This window comes from Gracilinanus agilis, chromosome 5 (genome assembly GCF_016433145.1).
Source record: "Gracilinanus agilis isolate LMUSP501 chromosome 5, AgileGrace, whole genome shotgun sequence".
NCBI lineage: Eukaryota > Metazoa > Chordata > Mammalia > Didelphimorphia > Didelphidae > Gracilinanus > Gracilinanus agilis.
Genome location: NC_058134.1, coordinates 129,614,097 through 129,641,830, shown reverse-complemented (window position 1 = coordinate 129,641,830; position 27,734 = coordinate 129,614,097). Strand labels below are relative to the sequence as shown.

General features: G+C 36.1%; 1 protein-coding gene across 3 annotated transcripts; it reads right to left on the bottom strand.

Annotated features, from left to right (window-relative positions):
- Window positions 1-4,026: 4,026 nt before the first annotated feature.
- NDUFA5 (NADH:ubiquinone oxidoreductase subunit A5) lies at window positions 4,027-10,024 on the bottom strand. Of its 3 annotated transcripts, XM_044677616.1 has the most exons (5): window positions 9,879-10,002; window positions 9,187-9,231; window positions 7,506-7,622; window positions 5,092-5,157; window positions 4,027-4,194 (listed from the first exon to the last, which is right to left on the bottom strand). In XM_044677616.1, the coding sequence occupies exons 1-5, from the start codon at window positions 9,897-9,899 to the stop codon at window positions 4,093-4,095; spliced, it is 351 nt and encodes a 116-aa protein (XP_044533551.1). In that variant the 5' UTR covers window positions 9,900-10,002; the 3' UTR covers window positions 4,027-4,092. The 3 variants fall into 3 exon arrangements, with proteins under 3 accessions (XP_044533551.1, XP_044533553.1, XP_044533552.1); XM_044677618.1 differs by lacking the exon at window positions 7,506-7,622 and having other exon boundaries at window positions 9,879-10,024; XM_044677617.1 differs by lacking the exon at window positions 9,187-9,231 and having other exon boundaries at window positions 9,879-10,008.
- Window positions 10,025-27,734: the final 17,710 nt, after the last annotated feature.

Here is a 27,734-nt window from a genome sequence, read left to right as displayed (position 1 = left end):
TCAAGGACTGTCACTTCTCTGGTTTGGCAGTGGCCAAGCTGAACCAGAGGGGTTGTGAAGAACAATAGCTCCAGCTTTACTGAATCAATAGCCTCCAGTTCTGAGTGATTATAGATCATAGATATTAGATTGACAGGGTCTCCAATCCCCAATCTGTATCCTGATTATCCTTTCCCTAATTAAGATCACAGATAAAGTATTTAATAAGTACCTTCCTGAGTGGTCATTATATCCCTACCCTTAGGGAGGGAGCAAATGCAGTCAGATGAACAACGTGATCCAAGGCTAATCAGAGCCCAATATTAATAACTGATCCAACCCCAGGTGGGACCTGAAAGGGTTACCCATCCACCTGACCGTTAGGGTCCTTCCTGGGCAACTGTTATTCAGAAGGGGAAATTATAACATCCAGCAAGGGGGATTGGGGTTGGTGTTCCTCCATCACCAGCACCTAGGGAGAATACAAAGATACAGCTCCTCCTCACCTATATCCATATTCCCTTAGGGCACCCATTCTTTATAACAAAGGTTATTATGATCTTTTACTACTGTTTGTTGTAGTCTATCCTGTTCCACTGATCTACCTCTCTTTCTTAGCCAGCACCAGGTAGTTTTGATAATTACTTTTTTATAATAGTTTAACATTTGTTACAGCTTAACTTCCTTCCTCTATACTTTTTTCATTAATTCTTGTTATTCTTGATTTTTTGTTCTTCCAAATTAAATTTATTTCTTCTATCTTGTTAAGATAATTTTTTGGTTATTCGATTGGGATGGCATTCAATCAGTAGGTTAATTTGGGTAGGATTATCATTTTAATTATATTGCTATTTCTGCAATTATTTAGATCTGACTTTATTTGTGTAAAACAGTGGTTCCCAAACTTTTTTGGCCTACCACCCCCTTTCCAGAAAAAATATTACTTAGTCCCCTGGAAATTATATTTTTTAAAAATTTTAATAGCAATTAATAGGAAAGATAAATGCACCTGTGGCCATCATTGCTCTCCTGGATCACTGAAACACCCACCAGGGGGCTGTGGCGCCCACTTTGGGAATCACTGGTGTAAAAAATGTGTTCAGATAGTTCCTGTTTTGGCAAGTATACTCCTAGGTATTTTATTCTCTCTGTGGTTATTTTAAATAGAGCATCTTATCTCTTGTGTTTCCTATTTTAATAAGTTCTATAATCAGCTGCTATCTAGTTGCTTTATCAGAAGACTGCTACGAAGTATTCAGTTTGTTCCTTTTGGCTAGTCAAATCAAGTTAATAGCATTTATTAAGTGCCTACTATGTGCAAACACTAAACTAAACAATAAGGATATTAAGGCAAAAACAAATTAGACCTGAGATTAAAGATTTCTGTTTTAAAACATGTATTTTGGGAGAACTTTTTTGGCATCTCTGGTGTTGATAATAGATGTAGTCATGTTTAATATATCAAATCCTTTGATCCATCAATACTATCACTAGATCTGTATCTAGTAAGGAAGTCAAGCTGTATCCCAAAGAGTTCAAAATAAGGAGGAAAGGACCTATTTGTACAAAATACTGCACAAAAAATATGTAAAAATAATTTCTTGCAGCTTTTTTTTTATGGTAGCCAAGAGTTGGAAACTGAGGGGTTATCTATCAGTTGGGGAATGGCTGAACAAGGTGTGGTATATGATAGTTACAGAATACTATTGTGCTTTCAGAAATGACAAGCAGAAAGATTTTAGAGAAATCTGTAGACTTACATGAAATGATGCAAAGTGAAGTAAGCAGAACACAGAACACTGTACAAAGAGACAGGAATATTTTTGATGAATATTTATGAATAACCTATTCTAAGCCATACGGTCCTAGACAATCCCAGAGCTACTCATGCTCATGATAAAAAAAAAAAAATGCCACCTGCCCTCCAAGAAAGAACTGTAGTCTGAATACAAACTGAAACATACTAGATTTCATTTTCTTTCTTTTTTTTTTTTTCATTTGAGAACTCTTCCACAAAACAGTATGGAAAAATGTTTTAAGTGATTACATATATAAAATCTATATCAGATTGCTTGCTGTCTCAGGGAGTGGGGGAGAACAGGGAGGAAGGGTGAAAAGAAGGGAAAGTCTGGAACTCAAAACTTAAAAAAAAGAATGTTAAAAAAATTGTTTTACATGTAATAGGGGAAAAATAAAATATTATAGCACTAGATGTAAAATGTTACCATCCCCTTCCCTGCCCCCCACATCTTCGCACCTTCCAGGATTATAAATATATGCCCTCCTGGAAAAAGCATGAAAAGGGAAAAAAATGGCAAATAAGGGTATAGAGAAGGTATATTATTCAATTGGACATGTATTGATTCTTAAAGTGAAGGGAAGAAAAAGAGAATTACATATAAAGACCTTTGGGAGAACTTAAATTTTCTTTCACCAAGTAGTCCACTGCATATTTACATTAATGATTTTTATAATATGCTCCTAGTGTATAGCTGGAAAATCTTGAACCCCTGAAACTGCATTGCCCAAAATTCCTTTCTGTATTACCCACAATTCCTTTGCCTTTCATATATGTGCATCATTATGTGGTCTGTATATAGTTTGGGTTCGCTCTGCCATGCCCTCTCTCTTCCATGTGAATTGAATGGGGAACACTCCCTGTGTTCTCTAACTCTCTGGTTAAATATTAATAAATCTTTATAAATATTATACTTTGGAGGTATTGAATATTAATTTTAAAATCTACACTAGCATCAAGCCCAAATATCTAATGAGATGTTTCAATTATATAGAGACCACACAAATTCTCAAGATTTTTTTGCATTATAGCATTCCACCGTGGGTTCTGAGAGAGCTAAATTGAATAATTGATAGGTTAATGGCTTCTTTACATGGAGTTGTAGAAAATGAGGAGCTTTTCTAGTTGTATCTCACAGGAAGAAATCTTTCTTTTTTATTTTATTCATATAGCAATCTTCTTGTTTTACAATAAATAGAGTTTACATTTTTTTTAAATTTTATTTATTTTTTTAAAAACCTTTACCTTCCATCTTGGAGTCAATACTGTGTCTTGGCTCCAAGGCAGAAGAATGGCAAGGGTAGGCAATGGGGGTCAAGTGACTTGCCCAGGGTCACACAGCTGGGAAGTGTCTGAGGTCAGATTTGAACCTAGGAGTTCCCGTCTCTAGGCCTGACTCTCAATCCACTGAGCTACCCAGCTGCCCTCAGAATTTATATCTTTTAAAGAAAGTAAGGTCAAAAGATGACAGAATGAAGACAAAAGGAAAACAGTTACAGTGTGAATGCGTGTGTGTGTGTGTGTGTGTGTGTGTGTGTGTGTGTAAACAATGAGGAAAAATTTAGTCAAAAAGGAATTGAAATCTACAATGAATTCAATGAAATTTTAAAAGTATGTATAAGATCAAATTGCATACATTAAATTTAAATTTTTCATCATTAAATACATAGACTCAAAGTCAAGCAGGTCAACTTCAATTTGAAAAATCTCTTCTATTACTTTTTAAGAAGTGGAAAAATGCATGTAATTATATAAAACAATCAATTTCAATTAATAAGTTTTAGACTCTTGGCTAACCAGGAACTTATCACCTAACAAAGCATCATTTAAAAGTGTTCAATTAATTCAACCTTGCCACTGTATTCAGTTCTTCCCTAGAAATTAGCATCACTAACACAAACTTCTAACATTAATGTTGAAAAATACTTAAAGGCTGTCTCCCATATACCCTTTCTATATACTACACTTCAATTTTTGATTCCTTGGATATTAGTCTCTGTTGCTTTTTTTGATCTTGAAAATTTATAAAAAGAAAAAATATCTTTCTGATTAGAATTCTGAAATCATATGGCAATCGCTTTCTTTAAGAGATTTTCAAAATAATCTTTTATATGCTTTTTGAGTTAAAATAACCATGGTCTTTCCCTATTATATTTTTTAATTAATCCTATCACTAAGTTATATCCCTAACTGTTTTGTTTTAGTTTTCCTGTTGATAAAATCCCAGTAATTCAAAGATGATATTTTAATAGTATTTAAACAGGTGTTTAATGATTCTTCAAAAAAAATTATACACCATTGATATTTAAAATTGATTACAATGGCCATTTCCATTGGTTGGCTGGTGGTTCTTCCAGTAAAGGTTCCCAAGGTTTCCAAATCAACATTTTTCTTGCCAGTGATAATTCATTTTCAGCCTGTTAATTAAAAAAGGTGGGAAAGATGACATTATGAACATGCTATTTGATTCACATTCATAATCACTAATAGATTCTATTTAAGTTGCTCCAATTACCACTTTTCAGGTTAATCAGAAAATGTTAAAATCCATAAAGGGTTCAGATAGCATCAAGTCCACCCTCTTACCTGAAGCATATTCCAGCACTAGTTTATGGACCACTAAATACATTAAAATACCCTGGACCAACTTGAACAAATAAAAAAGGTACCTTCTAAAACCTGCAACGTTTATACAAGTTCTGAATTTAGTTAAAATAAAAATTTTCTGAATAAATTTTTGATTTCAAAACTATTTTCTTATTCATTTTATTACGGTGACATTTTAAAAATAAGAATATAAAGTGACATAATTAAAATTAAATTCAGGTATCTTACTTTTTCCATAGTTTTCCTCTAACAAAGAAACACATTTGCAATGAATAAAATCTATAATAAAATTTCAATCAACCAAGATTCAGAAATCCAGCATCTCCCTGGCAAAACCAAAAGATTCAGTGTCCCAATTATGTCTACAGTTGCAAAAACACAGCCAGGCTTTGAACACTAACAACATATATAAAGGTCAAAAATACTCATTTCCCCTCGTGGTTAAAGTGAGCTAAAAGGTTGAGTATATGTTATCTTTATTCTCTAATCGGAAACATCACCTCTCACCTTTAAACCCAGAAAGAGAAAAATTACCAATAACAGAAAGTAAAACTTTCATTTACCCTACCTTTAAAGGTATATAGTACAATAGCTTTGTTTTGCCTTACTTACTGGGCCATTTTCTCTCTCCCCTTCCCAAATGTCAAGGTAGATAAATACTTAATCCCAAACATTTTAAGTATTCAAGTTGTTTTGTTCATTTTTACCTGAAGAATCACCTCTTCTAGCTGGCCACCCTGAAGCTGATCCTCTAGTTTCTGAAGATCTGTTTCCTATATCAGATAGAAGGCAAAAACATGCTTTTAAATGTTGAAGTCCAATGTCTGAATATCTGCAAATCATATAGCAGAAATTTTGTATTTAAAAAATATTACAATTATACTACTTAAATATTTCGGGTTTGACCAAATAAGGTCTTCTAAGTATCTAATCAAATACCTGCTAGAGTCCAATTATCCTCTCTACTATTTCACTGAATTTTTCACATGCCAACCCAAACAAATGACTGAACTGGGGAATTTCATTTTATATTTCTAAAACAAAGAGCCTAAGGATATCACTAGTCTGTCACTAGGCACATTCATTCTTCTGTTGAAAAGACTGGCATAGGAGGCAGCTAGGTGGCTCAGTACACTGAGAGCCAGGCTCAGACAGGAGATCCTGGGTCCAAATGTGACTTTAGATACTTCCTAGCTGTGTGACCCTGGGCAAATCACTTCACCCCCATTGCCTAGCCCTTACCATTCTTCTGTCTTAGAACCAATACACAGTATTGATTCTACGATGGGAGGTAAGGGTTTAAAAAATAAAAAAGAAATGACTGGTATAGTTCATAATCAACCTTCCAAAAAGATTCAAAGAAATATTCCACCACAATATAATGTTAGAATGGAAAGTATAGTGGATTTTAAATGAGAAGATTTGGATTGCTTATGTAATACTAAGCAAGAAACCACTTCTTTGGGCCTCAGGTAAAATCTGTTAAATGAGGAGCTAGACTAAATAAAAACTAAAGACTCTTTTAGCTCTAAGTCTATGATCTAGTGACATCCTTGGAAGATCTTCAGTGGAATTCCCCAGAGACCTGTGGTTGATTCTGTGCAATTTAGTTATCTTTTGATCAATGATTTGAATCAAGACCTAGGTGCAGATGGCATAAAGCTAGAATGGCTAATACACTGGATGGAAATTAAGTCTCTAAAATGGTCTTTGGATAGAGTTCTGGTCTAAATCAGGTAAAATAAAATTTGGTAGAGATAAATATAAAGTTTTATACTTAGGACTTAGAAAACTGTAAAAACACATGATAAAGAAGGTATGGAAAAGATAAGAATTCTTCTGAAAGTGCAAACATGGGTTTTAGTGAAATATAAATTCACAGGAGTCATGTTTGTGATAATGAGTGGTAAGAATAAAGGTAGGAAGTTGCAAATAGGTAAAGAGAGCCAGGAAGATCAGGAAGCAGAAGGAAAGTATCAACAGGGAAAAGACCAGTGCTCAGAGATGAAGTGTCTTATTCATGGAGACCAGTCACTGAATCAGAGTATGTGTTGGAAATAAGGTATAAGAAGACTGGAAAGTAATAAGAGGGCTAGCTTATGAAGGGTTTTGCATGTCAAAAAGAGCATTTTGTATCTGATCCTGGAGACAACAACAAGCTATTTTTGAAGTCAAAGTTGGGAGTGGGAAGGAAGGGGGGGGAGGGGTGTACCAAGATCCAACCTGCCTTTCAGGAAAATCACTTGAGCTGCTGAGTAGAAGATGGACTGAAGTGTGCAAAGACTTGGAGCAGATAGATTCACAGTAAACTATTTCATGAGTCTTCAAACAGTAACAGAGAAGGTACCAGAGGTGGAGGGTATAGGGGGAAAGGTAATGAATTCTATTTTGGACATACTGATTTCAGATGTCTACTGGGTATCCAGTTCAAGATATCTTAAAGGTAGTTGGATATGCAAGCCTGGAGAGCAGAAAGAAAGTCTGGGGCAAAACAGATTTGAGAATCATTGGTATTGAAATAGTAATTGAATTCACAGTATGCTGTAAAGAGAATTTTTTAAGATATGGATCAGAATAGGTGACTACTGAGATCCTTCTCCCGACTCTTAAATTCTATCGCTTCTTTATCATGGGCTTTGTAGCTAGATAATACTAGCTAACTAATTCCAATTCAATATCAAAATAATGGACATCTTATAGGCATGGTATTGCAGTAGACAAGTTTAAAGTCAAACCTCTCAGACAGAAACAAAGGATAACAATTTTTATCATACTTTTAAGTCAGCAACCAAAGTATTTTATGGTTTGCTTTAAAGTATTTTTCAATTTGCATTCATCATGTACCTGCCAGGTATGTTTTAAGGGAAGATCTTAAGAGGGAAGACAAATTACACAGGCTAAATAAAAAGGAAAATTCTTTGAAAAATAAAGGGCAAGTAGTAACTAGCAAAGATGGAAGACTGGGGACAATGATCAAAGTGCTAGGGAGAATAGTAAGGAATAAATGAGTGCAGGAATGAAAGACGAAGTGACAAAACATAAGGAAAGGAGAATAAATATAATTTTTGCTCACAGGATGCATTGGGCACCACATATCTGATGAAAAATGCTGGCTACTTACCTCCTTCACCATATTCATTCTTTCATTTGTAATCTGTTCTGTATACTTTCTATATGCTGCGTTGGTGGGCATTAACTCAAGAGTATTAAGAATCTTGGTGTATAATAATTTTAGCCTCTGAAAAAATAGTTGCATAAGTTTTATCAGTTTAAAATAATATTAAAGATTTTGAACAATATTTTTTTAAAAAATTAATATTGAAGTTACTATAATAATAACAAATGCTTTATACTAAATCAAATCCACAGTGAATTTTATGATGCTAATTAAAGATAGTCATGAGCCAGGGAACAGGTTCTAGTTTCAAGTTTGTTACTGTCTTTGGAAAATCATGTAACTACTCTTTGTCTCAGTTTTTCCATGCATAAAATATTCTTTCATTCTTCCCTTAGGAGGAATATTATTATGCCAGATTTTGACAGGCAAAGTTTTTTAGCTATAAATTAATACTATAAAATAGTAAACGAACAAATGATAAATGGTTAATGCTTTCTAATTAAAAACAAAGTAAAGGGCAGCTAGGTAGCTCAGTGGAGTGAAGTCAGGCCTAGAGATAGGAGGTCCTAGGTTCAAACCCGGCCTCAGCCACTTCCCAGCTGTGTGACCCTGGGCAAGTCACTTGACCCCCATTGCCCACCCTTACCAATCTTCCACCTATGAGAAAATACACTGAAGTACAAGGGTTTAAAAAACAAACAAAAAAAAAAAAAGTATGCAAAGTAAATTATTTAAATATATTGTTTACAAATTTTAAGAAATTTTCCTACACTGATATAAAAGAATAGAATGATAGTACTTGATTTGTACAAAGAATGTATTTTATATGATTATATGATTATACAAAGAATTTTTTATGAATAGTTTCATGTTTACAAACTTGGGATAAAGTAGTATAATGAAAAAACACAACACTTTAGAGTCAAGGTTCGACTGAAACAAATGTAAAGATTTACTAATCATAAATATGAATAAGGGATTTTGTGTATGTTTATTTAAATAAAAACTAAGTAGCTTAATTTTACCTCATCATAAAAAATGTTAAAAGATTAAATCATACAAACAACCCCATTCTCAGTCACCTTCCTATTTAGTGACAGATTGGGAAAGGCAGATAATATATTGTGCTTATTTAAATTCTCAACTAATTTCCCAACTTAGTAGAATAAGTCCAAAGCAAGAAAATATTCTATCCATGCCTGCAGAAGAAAGGAGGAGGTTAAAAGAAATATCACTTCAATAATCTCAAATGAATCTGGAACTAAAATGATTTCTCTAAGTTCTATACAATCTCAACAGTTAACTTATTTCAATATAGGCAGAATAATATAGTGAAAAGAACATTTAACATGTTATTAGATCTATTTTGAAGACAGTTTTCTCCACTTACTACTGTGACTTTTCTCTGGACCTCTGTCTTCTCATCTGAAATGGAGCTAAATATTGTATGTTTATCATTTATGGTGACTCCAGCATTATAAAAGCTTTAAATCATTCAATGCTTCAGCTGCAACTAGATATCTGAGTTAGGATCACTTGGACTAGGAAAATGTCCAAGTGCCCTTGCCCAGAGGACGGTATTGTCAATTATAATTAGTGCCCTATAGAGACTTTACATGCAAGACCACAGGAGTCTTATTTCTACTTGAGAGTAGAGAAATACACAAAGAAAGTCGACACATACCTCCCGTGGGGTCTCACATACTGCCAGTCCAACCAGACCTGTGGTCTACAAAAACAAAATACTCCTGTCATTCCTAGTTAATCTGTTTGCCCTCCCTGGCCTACTATGGGGACCGGGTGAAGAAGAGGAAGAGGGAGGAGAAACGGGAGGAGTGTGAAAGGGGAGGGAGGAGGAGAGAGTTGAAGGGAAGATGAAGGGAAGAGGATAAAGGAAGGTGACTAGAGGGAAAGGTAGAAGGGAAGAAGGGAAGGGGAGAAAGGGTCATGGGAAGGAAGCAGAGGAAGGAATAAGGGGGAAGGGGAGGAGGAAGAACAGAAAGGAGGAGGGGAATAAAGAAGGGAGGAGACTGGAAAAGGGGAGGCAGGAGAAGGCAGAAGGGGGTGGGTGGGGAGTGGGGAATAAGAAGTGGGGAAGGAAGGAGGAGGTATGAAGCAACTAGCACCACCCAGGCTCGAATCTGCAGAGGTCGCCAGCCGCCAAACCGGCTGCAAGAGGCTGCAGGTTCTCTGAGCGCCCCCAGCAAAGGCTGCCCCATCTCCCGAGTCAGAGAAACCTTTTGCGGCCTCGGTCTCCTCAGAGAGGAGGCACGGAGCAGCCCACTCTCCACCCTAGCCCCACAGATTCGGCCACCGTGGGGGTCACCCACCCAATCTCCATCTGCACCCCGCCTGACCTCCAAAGGACTCCCTCACCTTCTTCAGCACCCCAGCCATGACAGCAAACCAGCAGGCGATGCCGCACAGCACTCTGGGAGGGATCTGCTCTCAGACCCGTTGAATCCACTGCCGAAAATCTAGAGCCTACGGTCGCCCGTAGCAACCGAGCTCACACCTCAGACCCGCAGAGGTAGTGGATGGACCGAGAGGAGGAGCACCCTCACGCTTCAGTTCCAGGTTTGGGGCTTGGTTTGAGGCTGGGCGCACGCGCTCTAATTCCCAGAGCACTTAATGGAAGGGCGCGTGCGTATAAGGATCTTGAGGCGACCGCTCCTTAAAGTGCCCTAGTCTATATACAAAAGTGTTAACTTTTACGTGTAACTCAGTCGTTATATTTTTGTTTCTCTCTCTGTTGTGAGGGGTGCTCCATATCATCAGTGTCTTCAATCTATGGTAATTTTGTTCTCTTGTTGAAGAAGGAGAGGAGTTTTGACTTTTATTCCGATCACGAAAGGGAAAATGGAGTCATTCAGGCGGAAAACTTGAATCTGGTCTTGTGAATTCTTCAAGTCTTCTCCTTTGCTATGATTTTGTCCTAGTGCTCTTGATCAGCTCGGGGCTTCTAGTTAATTAAGGAGTTGCCTTGCACAGAAGTTAAAAAGAACTTATCAAGCAGCAGGATAGACAACCTATGTTTGTAATTGGTTAGCTGTATGAACTTTAGCTGGTTCCTAAATTCACCAATAATATGTGTGTGTGTGTGTGTGTGTGTGTGTGTGTGTGTGTGTGTGTGTGTGTGTGTGTGTGTGTATTCATCAGTCATCCAGTTACAGTGGAAGAAAGGCTAGAATTGACATCAGACTTCTTGTGTGGCCTTGAACGCCCCCACCTCCTGGGGCTTAGTTTCCCCAACCAGAAATGAGATTGGACTAGATGACATTCAGTTCCAAATTTGTGATGCTGAAATAGATGCCTTGAATTCTGAAAATTTTGCAGTGTTCTGGTAGGAATACTAGGAGCAGAAACTAGCTGAGTGATTTTGGGCAAGTCACTTAACCCTGTTTTCCTTCATTTCCTCATCTATTGAATGAGCTGTAGAAGGAAAAGGGAAACCTCTCCAGTGCCTTTGCCAAGAAAACTCTAACTGGAGTCATGAAGAGGCAGAGACAACTGAAACAACTGAATGAACAGGGGGAGAAGACTACCCCATCAACATTTTTTCCATTTTTTAGCCTTGCATTATGACATCTCATTTCCTCATAACTCCAATTGAAATGATACACTCCATCCTACTATTTGTTGTTCTGTTTCTATCAACCACTTCTGCTTATTATTGCCATGATGGGAGCAACTGAGACAGTGCCAGCTTAGTTACTATTGGAGTGACTTTTTCTCTTGTGTCTCTTTTAGAGTATAGCAGGGATTGAGGGAAAGGGAATTTAATTCTTCTCCTTAACAGACCCATCCAGGAGAGAACACACAAAAGAGTCCTACTCTAGAGTTATTGAATTGCAGAAAGGAGCAGTCCCTGAGAGCTCAGTGTAGGGACATACCCAGAAGAGATATCGTGCCCTGGGAGAATATCATGAGAGCACCATAAAAAAAAGATTTTAGTGTATTGTAGTGCCAGAGGTATGAGTTGTCTTAGTCACCCATGTCTCCTACATGTGTACTTCTCTACTCCTTTATATGTGTGCCTGCTATAGCCGCTTATGTGAATTTGTGAGAGGGGAGCTAGGTGATGCAGTGGATAGAGTGCAAGGCCTAGAGTCAGAAAAACTTTAGGTCAAATTTGGCCGCAGATATTTACTAGCCTTAGTTTCCTCATCTGTAAAATGAGCTGGAGAAGGAAATGGCAAACCACTCCAGTATCTTTGTCAAGAAAACCTCAAATGGGATTACAGTCTGATGTGACTGAAAAAAAACTGAACAACATTTTGTGGGAGAGCATACCTCATGTTTGTTGAGTTGTTTTTATAGCTCTGGCTATTACTATGCCATTTTTTTTCTTAAACCCTTAACTTCTGTGTATTGGCTCCTCGGTGGAAGAGTGGTAAGGGTGGGCAATGGGGGTCAAGTGACTTGTCCAGGGTCACACAGCTGGGAAGTGTCTGAGGCCGGATTTGAACCTAGGACCTCCCATCTCTAGGCCTGGCTCTCAATCCACTGAGCTACCCAGCTGCCCCCTTACTATGCCATTTTAATAAATGCCTTTGCTTCTTTGCTTTGAGCTAGTTGTGTCAACTGACTATCTATTAAAGGTGAACATTGATAGTAACTATAAGCTATAGAATTGTAGCCCCACAGAGTATCTTAGACCTGGAGTAGTTCTCCCTCTGGGTATCCAACCTAAAAATACAAGTTAGGGGAAAAGCCCCAAAGGGGCACTAAAATATTAACGATGACCATTATATTTGACTAGAGGGTTTTTTTTTTGGTTTTTTACATTCTATAGTGCATTAACATTGTTGAAATCATCGTATACATTGTCCTTTTGGTTTTACTCTTCTTTTTCATTTAATTAAAATATTTTTAAAATGTTGATACAGTTTTTAATAATCATTTTCCAACATCTTGCAATCCATGTTCTCTCCTTTCCTCCTACTCTCCTTCCCTCCTCCCCAAGATGGCAAGTAATATGATATAGGTTGTCCATATGTTATCATACAATACATATTTCTATGTTCATCATGTTGTGAAAGATCATTTACACTAGAGAAAAATTCATCAGGAAATAAAGTGAATAATAGCATGCTTCAATCTGTATTTGGACTTTGTCAGTTCTTACTATGGCAGTGGATACTCCTTTTCACCATAAATCACTTGGAATTGTCCTGGATTTTTGCATTGCTTAAATTCACAGTTGTTCATTGGTTCTGCTCACTTCATATAAATTCCAATATACTTTTGTCAACATCTTTTTTGTCATTTTTATTGCAATCATATACTATAACTTGTTCAGCCGTTCCCCACTTGATGGACATCTCTTCAACTTCCAGTTCTTTTGCCAGCACAAAAGGAGCAGCTATAAATATTTTTGTACATATACATCCTTTTCCCCTATCTTTGGTCTGTTTGGGATGCAGACGTAGTAGCAGTATTGCTGGGTCAAAGAGTAAACTTTATTCTTCACTACTAACAATTCTTAATGTGTCCTTGAATTCTATGTGCCATTTTTTACTAGTGAGATTCCATTACATTATTTACCATAATTTATTTAACTATTCTTAAATTGTTGGCCCTATATTTTGTTATCAGCTTTTTGTTATCACAAATAAATCTGGCTATGAATGTTTCTTTGCATCTTCATCTTGCTATCAATAATTAGTTTTGGATAGAATCCCAGTAGTAGAGTCACTGGATCAAAGTGTATGAACAATTTTGTAATTTTTTGCATAATTTCTAATTTTTTTAAAGAAAGGTCAATTCAGTTCCTACTTCTACCAACAGTGAAATAATGTGCCTGCCTTCCTATAGCATTTCCAACAATGTTTTTCTACCTTTTAACATCTTTGCTTACTCAGTTTTCCTAAAGTTTGCTTTTGTTTTCATTTCTTTTATTATAAGTGATTTTGAACATTTTTAATTGTTTATAATAGTTTATTTTTCTTCTTTTAAAAACTGTTTTTTTACGGTCTTTTGACAATTTTATCTATTGGGAAATGGCTTAATCATACCCAGTGGAAAAATATCACTAGATTAGAGGCCACTGGGTTTGAGTTGTATGATGTCAGGCAAGTCATTTAACTTCTCTGGGCCTCAGTTTCCTTAGCTATAAAATGAATAAATTGGACTAGATGGCCCATATGATCCCTTCCAGCTTTAAATCTTTGATCTTATGATTTGAGTAAATTCCCTGTACACTACAGATATTATACTTTTATTTGAATTTTCACTGTAAAACTTTAGAGAACACAATGGACTTCTTTGCTTTACCCTTATCTGGAAAACATTCAATGTTTTCCTTTTACAAATAATGCTATATTTAATTTAAAATTATCCTTTAACTGTTTAGTGTATTGTACATTGTTGTAAGCACTTTCTGTATTTAGTGATATATTTGGTAATTCTAATATGACTTATGATGTTTATAGTTTTCTTAATATTGCATTATCTTTGCATTCCTGGTTCCAATACATCATGGTTTTACTGAATAATATTTAATATGTTGTTTTAGCTACTGTGATAAAATTTTATTTATTTTTGTTTAAATATTCCTTTGTGATATTACTCTGATTTGTTGCCTATCGATTCTCTAATTCCTTACAGTATCAAATGAATGGTAGTTTCCTCCCATTATGGTAGACCATAGACAAGAATGGCACAGAGTATACAAGAATGGATAAGTTGCAACTACCCAGCTAGCAAAGGGATTTTTCTAAAGCACATCCTATTATATCCCTGTTCAGTAAACTCCAGTGACTTCTATTAACTCCAGGATCAAATACAAAGCTCTTTGGCATTTAAAGCGCTTTACAACCTGGCCCTTACCTACCTCTCCAGGTATACATTCTAGTCTCTTTCATATTCTTTGAAATGACTCAGCATTACCACTACTAGGTCTTGTGAAAGGGAATTTTTTTTTTTATCTTAACTTAATTAGTCAAGTACTTGAAGTGCTCCACTCTTTTAATTTAATCAGTCAGGAACTGGAAGATCCTTTTGATAAAAGTTCACACTCTCAGAGGATGGGAGGTGGATCCCACAGGCACTGCCCACAGTGCCAGGCAAATTAAGAAACTTTGATTGATTCCTGAGATGTGAACAGGACAGTTGATGAGTGGAGAAAACTGAGTATATAGCAGGAGCCTCTGGGACCCTCAGTCTTTTTTTTTTTTTTTTTTTTGGTGACTCAGTCTTTTGTTGGCTCAAGGTCTTTTCGGCAGCTTGCTCTTTTGGTGGCTCAGTCTGGTGCAGTTCAGCTTGATTAGGCATTCAATTCTGCCTTGGATTGGGCATTGGTGGCTCAAGGAGTTTGGCTATGGTGACTCACTTGGGTTGAGGAGACCCTGGCCAGAGACTGGCTCTTCAGCTCTTCTCTTGACTTCAGTGGGATGCTTTCTTCAATCTGGAGGTACTTGGATCCAGACTATAGTATTTAGCTAGGCAATATTCCCTATCTCCTTCCTACATTCCCCCTTTTACCATCTCTACCTTGCTATAATAAAGCTACTAAAGCTACTAACAGACTCATAGTTTCATTTTTAATTATTATAAATGGTGACCACAACAATTTTTTTAATTCTTATATTTGTCAAACCCATTTTAATTATTATAGTCTACACCCCAAAGACAGCAAAGGAAAAGGAAAAGGACTTAAATGTATAAAATATTTATAGCAGCTCTTTGTGTGGTGGCAAAGAGTTGGAAATCAAGTTGATACTCATCAATTGGGGAATGGCTGAACAAGTTGTGGCATATGATTGTAATGGAGTACCAATGACAGGGGGAGGGGAGGTCTCAGAAAAACATTGGCAAGACCAATACGAACTGATGAAAAGTGAAGAAGAACTAGGAGATTTTGTGTTGTACACAGGAATAGCATTGTTCTAATGATGATCAACCATGAAAGACTTGTCTACTCTGATTGATACAATGATCCAAGACAATTTCAAAGGGCTCACTATGTAAAAATGCTACATAAGAGAATATATAGAATATATACATGCTATATAAGAGAAAACTAATGAACTCAGAGCAAATTGAAGATTAATGCTCTCACTTTATTTTTCTTGCATTTTTTAAAAAAAATAGCTAATATGGAAATGTTTGGTAGTGGGAAGGAGTAGGTGGGAGGAGAGGAATTTGCAACTCAAATTTTTAAAAGAAAATACTGTTAAAAATAATAAAATTAAAATGTTATAAAAAGAAACTGCACATTTTGAAAAAATATAGGATTGGCTTATAACTTCTTGAAATCTTACTTGAACATTATATAAGGAACTAATATTAATACAATTAAAGTGCACATGTGAGATAGCTAAGCACAAGTTAATGTTTCTGAATAAATTGTGTATAGAGAAAGTTTGAAAAAAATGTAAGCTCCTTGAGGGCAGAAACTGCTTTTTTTTGTATTCACATTGGCACTATGCCTGCCACAAAGTAAGTACTTAAATGCTTATTGATTGACTGATAAATACCTGACTCATATGCTCCCAAAATGAAAAAGAGAGCAGAGACTCCTGTCCTTGTTTAAGTCCACTTGCAGAGAATAGGACATGTGTTAACAGATAGTGAGGAGGTGGTTACTACTTACAATAACAGTAAAAATGCAAAAATCTGTTCAGCTTGTATTCACTAATAATGAGGAAGTATTATCTCGTACATAGAGGCTGTTTAATCTCCCAATATTAGCAATCTAATTCCCAAGTTTACTCCTTTGATATTAATTTATGCTTATTTATTTAAAATTTTATTTTTATTGTCTTGCAAGATACACTTTCATGTTGGTCACTGTTGTAAGAGCACATTGATATATAACCAAAACTCCAAAATAAAACCATAAATACGCAGATATGAAAGATGACTCCAACAGTTCTTTCTTTGGAGGTGGATAGCATTCCTGCTCATAAGCCTTTCAGTATTGTCCCAGATCATTGCATTGCTGAGAGTAATCAAATCTTCACAGATAATCATTGTCCAATATTGCTATAATTGTGTACAATGTTCTCCCAGTTCTGCTTATTTCACTCTGCATCAGTTCCCACAGATCTTTCCAGCTTTTTCTGAAATCATATTATAGCTTACATATAAAGGGTGGTTTAGGGGGTTATAAGATGTTCATATGCTGTTTCACATTTATTATATTGATTGAATATATGGGAATATGAGTATATGAGTATGAGTGTATATGAGCATATGAGTAGTTAATTTTAGCTTTTTAACCTCAGAGTAAAAGTGGCTCAAAAGTAATTCAGAGATATGGGAAAAAATTTTAGTCATCATTTGAGAAAAAAAATTAACCTACATAAAAATATGATCATGGAATTATTGATTTAGAGCTAGAGGAACTTTGTAAATTATTTATTACACACACCATTTTATAAATGAGGCAACTGAAGCCTATGGTAGTAGAGTCAGCCTGTGGTCACATGGATTTTAAGTGACAGTCAGGATTTGAACTTTATTCCTCTAACTTCAAATTCTACAGTCTTTCTGGTATAAATAACTTAATATTGTATAACTGTCTTATTAATAGATTCTCATAGCAGGATACAAAGTTGACATGTATTTCTTCTTTGCATAGTTCAAATAGTTGCCAATTTCTTTATATGCAAAGTAAATACTCTTCTAGTCCCTCAAAATTACCCTAAAGAGCTGTTGGGTTTTTCTTTGTTATTTTCTGTTCAGCTGAAATCAGAGATTCATTGACAAAGGAGAATGCGGATGATAAATAAGAATTAATCAGAATTAGCTGTCAAGCATCAAGCTGATTGCGGATCATTTATTTCTTTCTTTCAGATTTTAGAGGAGAGTCAAATTTAGCGAGTTGTATTAAATAATTTATTTCATTCCCATTAAAGCCAATTCTAGCCTGGTAAAGAATGTATTGTAAGCTAACAATGATTCTATGAGTTTTCATGCCTCTGTGAAGATTTTAATCATCTTATTCTGTAGCAGAATAAAACTTATTGTAGAACAATGGAAAGGAATAGAATATTTCCATTCACAGCTTCTCTCTCTGGACTGAGGTTGGAGTCAAGAGTTCTTAACCTGGAATCAATTAATTTATCTATCTATCTATCTATCTATCTATCTATGTAACTGAATATAATTGGTTTCCTTTGTAATAAATATGTGTTTTATTTATTTGAAAACCTCATTTTGAGAAAGGGTCCACAGGCTTCACTGGACTACTCAAAAAACCATTAAGCATTTCTCGTAGATGCATATCTTCAGTAGTTGTGTTGGTGATAGGTCTAGAGAGCAGGGACTGTGTTGTAACTATTTTTGTGTGAACTTTTTGGAACTGGTCATTCAGCCTGGTTTGGCTGCTTGAGCTCAAAGTCCCTGATATAGCATTTGATGCATTTCTAGGTCTGTTGCTTAAAGTATTGAGAGAATGTTGAGTGTGAAATCCCCAAACCCCTTATATGGGGTCAGATCGTAGGGTTAGCAATTAGTACTAAGATAAACATATTTGTAATTCTAAGATAGCTAAATAATGTTAGCATAAGTGATAATTCTAGTAGGCCTTTTGTGATTATTTTAATATAAATATTAAGGTTTTGAATTAAGTAAGATAACTGAATTAATATATCTAATCATTGGTAGTATAGGCCTCAGTTTTGGGCCTTAGCCTTCAAAATTGATATATCATTACCCTCAGCAATAATTATGGTCTTGAATTTGTGACACAGTATAGGCACTAGGCCTGACCCTGTGTTCAAAGCCTGGTACCACCCAACACCACCCACTCTTATCATTTACATAATTAGTCCAGGCTCCCCTGCTCCTCCCCTTGTCTATCAAGTAACTTTTAATTCATCATCAAGTGACTTCTACCAGTGAGAAGTATTTCCTGATTACTTCAACCAATCCACATCTCTCTATTTTTATCACTGTCCTGAATTATTTTTTAACTGGTATATAAGTTGGCTAATCCTTGGGGTATAAACGAAGTCCTCTCACAATGTTAAGGGTATTTTGATCTTGACAAGAAGTCTGGCTTTATTGTGAGACTTTCCATCTCCCAATAAACTATTTCTTTTTGGCTTGGAGACTGTGTTTCTCTTATTTGCTTTTCCTGTGCTTAGAAATTATTCAACAATATAAGGTCACAGGGCTATGGAGCTGGTGCTGGAAGGGACCTTAGTAGGCCATCTAACCCAGCCCCCTCATTTTTATACACAAATAAACTGAGGTCTAGAGGAATTAGATTAAGGGGCTTGTTCAAAGCCATTTGGGCAATAAGTGGCAAAGATGGGGTTTGAATTCACCTCCTGTGACTCAAGTTTTCATACTCTTTCACTTTACCTTGCTAATAATTTATCTGGGACTGTAAGCAGTATGAAGTTATTCTTTCTTCTTCCATCAGAAATACTCTCTCTCTTCCTCCAGTAATATGACTCTAAAATCCTAACAGGATGCTCTAGAAGCCTCTGGAGGGATTGCCCAAAAGATTTATAAGAATATCTTCTTTCTTGTTTTATATCAAATACCATTTTCTCCTTTAGACCTTAGACTCCAGCTGTTTTGTTCTTTTATCAAAGAAATTTTGCATAGTTACTTTCTTCCTAGTAGCATAGTCTTAAAGATTGAAAGTGAGCTCATTAAACAGATTTAAATAATTAATTTTTACCTGAAGCTATGCCCTCCTTTTATACTTCAAATAGACTTTCTTATGTTCTTTTATCTCTTTGCCTTAAAGATCTGTTATAATCTTTATCTAAGAGATTTCCCAAAAGGTTCTTTTTCCCTCAGGAGCTCAGGTTTAAAGATAATAAATGGATATCTTAAACAGAACTTTATATACATACATATGTACATATGTGAAATCCTTTTCAGTTTTTCCAGTTTAAATATTGGTCTTAAAGAACGAAATTTATTTTTCTTCTAAGACTCTATTGACACAAGCAGCAAAAGAATAATTTCTTTTAATCCAGTTTCTATATGATTTACTATAATTCTGTATGTATCCTTGCTTTTTTATATTTTCCTGTAATTTAATTTTATTGATAAACTAATGGAGTTGGGCCAAATGAAGCCTAAAATCTTTTCCAGCCCCTATAGCCTCCAATGTTTTTAGAACTCAGTATGGGCAAAATACTTTTCTAGAGACTGCCCCCCACCAATAAAATCATGTAATTGACTATGTCCAAAGTTATAAATAAAAATTTACATTGATTTTTATGAAAGAAAATCAATAAAAGTAATGTGTTAGATATGTATGTGTCATATCTATATCATATGTCATATATACGTGCATATATATGCACACACAGAGTGAGAGAGAAAGAGTTTGTCCTTTATTTTTGGAAGCAGACCAATGACATTATGGGGTGATGTTTTTGACTTGGGAGTGAATTGCATTTAAGAGAGGCAGAGTTGCAGAGTCATCAGTCTCAGTGTCTCTTCCAGAGTCATTGAAGTCCAGTGGTAAGACAAAAGTCAGGATGCCTGGTAATGGCCTGGGATATAGGGGATGACCTTGGTGGCCGACCAAGTTCTAAGCACTCCATGCACCTACTTCAGCCACCTTCATGGATGTTGGAACAAACTGCTCTTATCTGCTAATTCTGCTGGGGGAAGTCTTCTTGTGGTAGACATATCCCCAACTTACCAACCAGTTTGAGGTCTGTCAGTCATTCTTAGCCTGCTTTAGCCAGTCTGTAGACTGTTCATGTGACCCTGTTCATGTTACAGCTTCTTGGAGCCACAGGTGAGAGTTGGGAGATCCTGAATAAAGAGCAGCAAGCCATCACACCAGAGAGGCTATTCCTCTCTGAACACCAATATTATAGATAGCTATAGATATAGATATAGATATAGATATAGATATAGATATAGATATAGATTTAGATATAGATTTAGATATAGATATATACACACACGTATATATACATATATATCTGTATATATACATATAAGTTTCTGAGCTGACATTCAAATACATGTCTAACTAAGTCAATTCTTTGGCACAGAGTTGGGTAGAATTCATAACTAGGTTACAACAAATACAAGGACTGGAACTTTTCCACCATAATAAATTAATTATATAATTTAAAAATTTTTTGTATGTAATTAGGATATAATTATATGATAGGATATAAAAAATATCCTAAATTATAGGATAGGTAGGACAGGAAAATAATAATAATAATAATAATAGTAACTGACATTTATATATGTGCTTTATATAGTGCATAAAGAAAAGTGGAGGTGATGCTGCATTAGCAAAGGGGATGCTGCAAAACTCGGATTTTATATTAACCATAGAAATGGTTTGTTAAGCACTTTATAAATGTTCTTATTTGATCCTTATGACTACTCTGTAGGTGCTGTTACTGTCATTATTTTACAGACGAGAAAACCGAGGCAGACAGAGGTTAAATGACTTGACGAAGATCTCACAACTACTAAGTATCTAAGGCAGATAGAATATAGTGGAGGGAGTCAGTATAGACCTGACAGCATCGAGATGTCAATCAGGCTACAAATGGGCCTCAAAACCCTTCCACATGAAGGTCATTTTGAAGGGACTTAAGGTTTTTAGCCTAGAAAATAGGAGATATAAGGTAGAAGATAAAATCACTGCCTTCAAGTAAATATTCAAAGGACTATCATATGGAAGAAGGTATAGACTGTTCTGCTCATCCCCAGAAGACAAAACTAAGAGCACTGCGTGGCCATTACAAAGGGATCTATCGTCTGTACTCAATACAGAGAAGCATTTCCTAAGCCTTAGAGCTAACCCAAATGGAAAGGTTTGCCCCCAGAAGGACTGAGTTCTCTCTCCAGGGAAGACTTCAAACAAAGGTTGATTGACTATTTATCAAGGACATTATTGGAGAGGAGGGATGCTTGTTCAGATGGAGTTTCTTCCAACACTGAGATTCTGTGGTTCAGTGATTGATGAACGATTATTTCTGAGGTTATTTTTCTACGGAGCAAGACACGGGCTAACAGACAGCATAGGACAAGAAGCTTGATCTGCTTTTGCCACCTAGCGGTAGATTGGGACAATGATGGCGCTGTCCCCTTGGATGAGAGTCTGATGATGAGTACAGACAGTTCTGGCTTCTAATCTTCAGGATCTAACTAAGCTGCTAACTGCAAAGATTGCAGAAAAAGAAAGGGAAACTTTGGGACCCGAGGTTGAGCCACATAGGCTTACAGTAGCAGACTCATTTCATCATTTGGGTGAATTTTTTTCATTGAAAAGATGTATCCAAGTATTTCAAGATTGTTGTAAGTTCAAAGACTACTTAAGAATGATATTGCTTGCTATCATCAGATGATATTCAAAAGTGAAAAAGAGAGCCATTGTCCAAACATCTCTTAATAGCTTTATAAAAAAAGTTGCCCAGCCAAACAGTAGGCTAAGTGAAGTGGGTGAGTAGGGGCAAATTTGCATTGTGTAAAAATCATTTTACACAGAGATCTATGTTTTACACAGTCCACTATATAAACAAGAACTACCTGGATAGATAAAATAACAGCAACACAAGAATAGGCACTACAGAATTCTCACACTGATGATTGGTTTCTCACTTGCCAGCTTGAAAGCCCTGTGACTTTAAAAAGACTTAAAAGGTGATTGTTCTCTCTCTGAAAGGTTCTATTTTTGCCCAACAGAATTTTGGCAATTTTTTCTCTGTGGACCCTCCAGTCTTCTTAGGAGTACATTTATATGTATCTCTGAAATATCTATTACTAGAGGTTATATATTTTGGAATTATTATACCCTTTCTAGGACAAAATAAAGAAACTGAAGGTGATGTTGCATTAGCAAAGGGAATGCTGCAAAACTCAGATCAAATATTGATCTGACCCTTTGTGGGTGGGAGCAATCCATCATTGAACTTATTCAATCTTCTACTATTTTTCTCTCTACATAGAGCTACCTGCAGGAATGTTGTAAGACTCATCAATGTTACTGGTACATTAAGTTATCAATCAGCATCTGGTCAGCCAGCAACCATTTTATGTAATCATTATGCTGCCATGGTCTGGTTTGAAATTCATTGACAGCTCACTCAGCTGAGCATGAAGTCAGCCTAGACATAGAATAAAAGGAAGAAAGAAAGAAAGAAAGAAAGAAAGAAGAAAAGAAAAAAAAAGAAAGAAAAAAAAGAAAAGAAAAGAAAAAAACTTTGTCTATCTAATTTTGGGGCTAGGAAGGAATGATTTGGCTGCTTTTGATAAGAAACAATCTGAAACATATTTGACATGCAGAGAGACAGCTCTTAAAGCGGGTCCTCTTAAGACACAGACAGGAACTTCATAAGAATTTAAAGGCACTGTCTAGCATCTCTACCCTCCAGAAAGAGGAGTGATTCTTTCTCTCCAAGCAAATTTATATTAATATACATAAATGCATAAATCAATGCATATACATAAATACATAAAATAATATGTTAATATATTAATATAGGGCAGGAAAGCCATTTAGAAAAATCTGATTTAAAGCTGAATAGGAAAGTATATATTGGTTTCTCTTTTTTAAAATAATTTTTTCAACTATCGGACTTTTTCCCCCCTTTTCCCTACCCGCTGGAAGGAAAAAAGGAAGGAGGAACACTTGTCTCCTATAAACATAGTCAAGTAAAACAAATTCAAATGTTGGTCATGTCCAAAAATGCATTTTGTTTCTCCACATATTGATACATCATCTCTTCATCACCAGGTAAACAGTGTTTTCCACTAGTCCTCTGGAATTTTAGTTATTTCACTGATCAATTCCTAAATTTATCAGAATTGTTCATTTTTACAATATTTATATTACAATATAAATTTGTAACAGTGATTATCCTGTTCCCTCCTTGGCTTACACACAAATTTGTTAATCTCCAACATCTCTACTATTTTGAGTTATATAGATCATATCTTAATGTAATACCTTAAACTTCTTGGGGATGACACTGCCTACTGTAAATCCTCCCCCTTTCTGTAAATCCCCCCTTTTCACTATAAATTAGACTTTGTAAATTGTTTGTCTCTGATCTAACTGGAAGGTCAGCTGACCATTGATCTAATATAATATTTATTCTTAAATCAATTATGCTCAGACTCCTGTTTTTCCTAGTCTTTTCCTTTATTGGCAAAGGAATGTATTTTTAACATCTAAGGCTAAAAAGAATTTAAAATGCACTATTGGATAATAGATACCCTCCCTCTTAACTCTCCTTTCACTAGGTGGTGCTAGCTGATATGCATGGATTAGGTGGGACAAGCTGCCAAATCAGAGCTGACCTCAGTTTGGCATTGATCTGGTTTGCTGGAAATCTGATCTATGATCACAAATCTATGGTTCCTCCAGGTCATGGATAGAAAGTATTGTGGAGATCTCTTTATCATCTCAGGTAATCTTATAAGGACAGTTTAGTTGATAAGGAAGTAAAGGACAGAGAAGATCTTTTCCTCAGCTCATGCTTCCAGCTCTGGCTCCAGGAGCATGGAGTTTATTATATATATTTCAAGACTCATTTCACACAAAAGAACACACCCGAAACTTTGCAGATGCACAGATGTTACAAATTATGTCATATCAAAACACAAAAAGTCTCATTGGTTTCAGAACAGACCAAGGCCAAGGCTGAATTTTGACTGGATTCTTATCAGAAAGCCAAGTTGGGGAGTATTCCTCCCAGGGTCTAATTGCCCTGCTAAGGTTTTGGCCTTGGCTATGTCAGCTGCATTCCTGGTCAAAGGGGAACAGTATTAACCCTTTAAATTCAGGTTTGCTAGGAACTTAAAGCTTTTCAATAAGGCCACAATACTTTTCAACAAGAAATCACAAGGATCACAAAAGGGGTCAAAAGAGGAGTCTCAGATTTTTATCTATTCTCTTATTGGCTTCCCACAATGTATATCAGGAGTGTTATATTGGAGAATATTTCTGTAAGCAATGCTGTTAAGTACTGTGGTTCACTGTGTAGTTCATGGGATTTTAGTTATAAGTCACTATTGACAAGTATTATTATCTTTCTAAAATCGTGAATAGAAAATATTAGCTGCACACATCATTTTCAAGTGATATTAACATATCATTGGAATATATCTCTCATGCTAGGAGAAGAATATTATTAGGATGTGAAAAGAGCAGGAAGTCATATTTAAAATATGTAAAACTTTAACTGTAAAAGTAAAGATTAGGAGAGTGTAAGACCTTGCTTGATTTAAGTCTAGAGGGTAGATATATAGGTATTTGTATGTATATTTAAGTAGTGCTATTGAGTACTTTGGTTTACTTTGATGATTTATTTTAGTAAGAATTAGCCCTAGCTATTAGCCTAGCTATCAGCTAAGTCAAGCTAACCCTGATATTTTCTTAGAAATTATGTTACTTCTTGGAGCAACACCTAATTAATCATTTAAGTGGATCCATCTAATGGATCTATGATCACAGTGAAATGATCCCTCAAATAAGGTAGTTCACAATCTATCCAAGCCTTCTTATCTGTGCTACTTATTGTCCACATTCTAAATGTTTTCTACAGGAGATCCATCCAATATTCTAGAGGCCTTTTTTTGCTTTCTCCAAACCTTTAAAAGGTATCAGTAAGTGGAATACTCTGGTTAGCCACCTATCATCCCCTTGCTCTTGCCATGTCAACAGCCCATCTTCTATTCCTTGATTACTTGATAGTAGCTTATTCTTGTTCTTTGAAGTTTCTTGTTCATTATTTGTTGCAGCCTTTCCATTGCCTTCTATACAATATTTATCACATATATACATACATGTATATATATACATATGTGTATATATGTTGTTCAGTCATTTCAGTCATATCTAACTTTTTGTGACTCCATTTGAGGTTTTCTTAGTAAATATATGAGTGGTTCACCATGTCCTTCTCCAGCTTATTTATAGATGAGGAAACTGAGGCAATCAGAGTTAAACAACTTACCCAGGGTCTCACATTTAGGAAGTATCTGAGGCTGGATTTAAGTACATCTAAGCATTTATATGCACATGTATACACCTGTATTTGATTATTAATGTGTATATATTATAATCCTTTTGTTTGCCTGTTGCATTTCTGATCTTTGTGAAGAACATCATTGAGTAAAATTATCTTCAAGATACTATAATCAGGATCTGACATGTGTGAATTGTAGGAGAAGTTGGCAAAACCAATCATGGACTGAGCCACCAACACCCTTTTCTTTAACAAATTATATTACCCAAAGTTGCCAAAGCATAGATTTTTGAGTAAATTAGTATCCTTGTATCTTCACCAAGTAAAACTGCAAAACCTAAAACATAAATCCTGAAGTGAAGATTCAGATATCACATCCCTCAAAAGTAAGCCCCACAAAATATATGGGAGCAAAAACTGGGTGATTAGGAGACCGCTTTTGTTCATAGATCTTCATATTAAGCATTTGTGTGTGGGTTTCACATTTCCAGAGGAGGCATTTGGAGAAGAAAAAAAGCACGTATCAGAGAATGTGGGACTCAATAGTAATGCTTCAACCTAATTAAAGACTGGCCCCTGGGAGGGCCTATCTTGTGTTGTTTATGCTACTTACAGTTAACCAAGAATATGTAGATGTATATGTTACCTTTCTCCCCTACTGAAGAAGAACAGAACCTTTTAAATCAAGCAACAGAATTCAGAGGTGAGAAAGGATTAAATCCCTACCCCAAGCCCTTCATTTTGGCAAAGGCTAAACTCAATAACCTCTTATCATTCCCAATACCTATTCTAGAGTATGGGTATACTTTGCTTTAAACCAGTGTAGTCTAATTTGAGCAGTACAGAGACCACTAACATGTACATAAGAATCTGTGACATCTTGACTTAGTTTTTAAATGTAATGATACCTGTTTTATTGGGTTTTTATTTATTTTGTTAAATATTTCCCAATAACATTTTTTTTAAAACCCTTAACTTGGTTGTATTGTCTCATAGGTGGAAGAGTGGTAAGGGTGGGCAATGGGGGTCAAGTGACTTGCCCAGGGTCACACAGCTGGGAAGTGGCTGAGGCCAGGTTTGAACCTAGGACCTCCTGTCTCTAGGCCTGACTCTCACTCCACTGAGCTACCCAGCTGCCCCCTCCCAATAACATTTTAATGTGGTTCAGGGTTCACTCAGGATTTTGGTGGCTACATGCTGCCCAGTGCCTGCATGTTTGATTCTTCTCCTTTAAACAACAGGCCAGCAGATGCATTTTATAGTTTGTTTTTATTGCTTTAAATTTATTTTATCTAGCATTCATTTTTCCCCACCTTTATTCTGCCAGAATTGAACTCTTCTTTCTTACAAAATAAAACAGCTCAGTAAAAACCACATTAAGCAGCAATTCTGTCTCAGACTCCTGTCCCAGTGGGAAAGGCAACACTCCCCAAAATACTCATGTTCTGAGATGAGGCAGAAATGAATTGTGGCTGAAACACTTCTCACTGCTCTCCTACCAGTAACTAGCTATACTTCATTGATTCTTGGGTCCCAGGCTGAAAGTTTCCTCAGAGGGTGTGGAAGTTGTCCTCACTGCCTGTCATCCCACTCCATGTCTATAGCCATTCCATTCCATCCCTCACCCATAACCCCCTTGAAGCTCTATTCTCTCCCAAGGCCCTCCTCAGGAGCTGTCACACAAAGCTGCTAGGGCAGTCATTTGTTTCTATAGCTTCTTCTTTCTTGGGAGTGAAAGGAAACGAGGAGAGAAGTGCTACTGCTTTTTTCAGGGAAGACTGCCCTCACCAACATGCCTCAAGGATTATCAGCACAGTTTCTCTTGTTAAAAAGGCCTCCCCAAGCCTGACTGGCACATGAAAGGTCACATTGGCTGTTGAGACCTTTTTTACTCAGCTATCCTCCACAGAAATATTCTCAGTCCTCACCGGTTTAAGACAAGTAAACTCTCTTAACCTCTTCCAGGCTGTCTGAACCTTCTCCTGAATGCATGTGAGGCTGGGGATTAGCACATGTACCACTTTTGATTTGCCCTTTTAACTATTGCCAGGTCCCCAGAAACTAGTACTTAGTCCAGGAAAATTGTTTTGAAGTTTTGATGAGTCTCAAAGAAGCATTTACTAACACTTGGGAGAAAGGAGAACTGGCAGCCTTTATCTAACATTCTGGTTGTTATGACAAAAAGTCCTTCATCCTTGTATAGCCTCTCCCAAATAAAAGAGAGAGAGAAATAGAGACAAAGATAGAGAGAGAAGAAGAAAGAAAAAAAGAGGAGGAGGAGGAGGAGGAGGAGGAGGAGGAGAGAGGG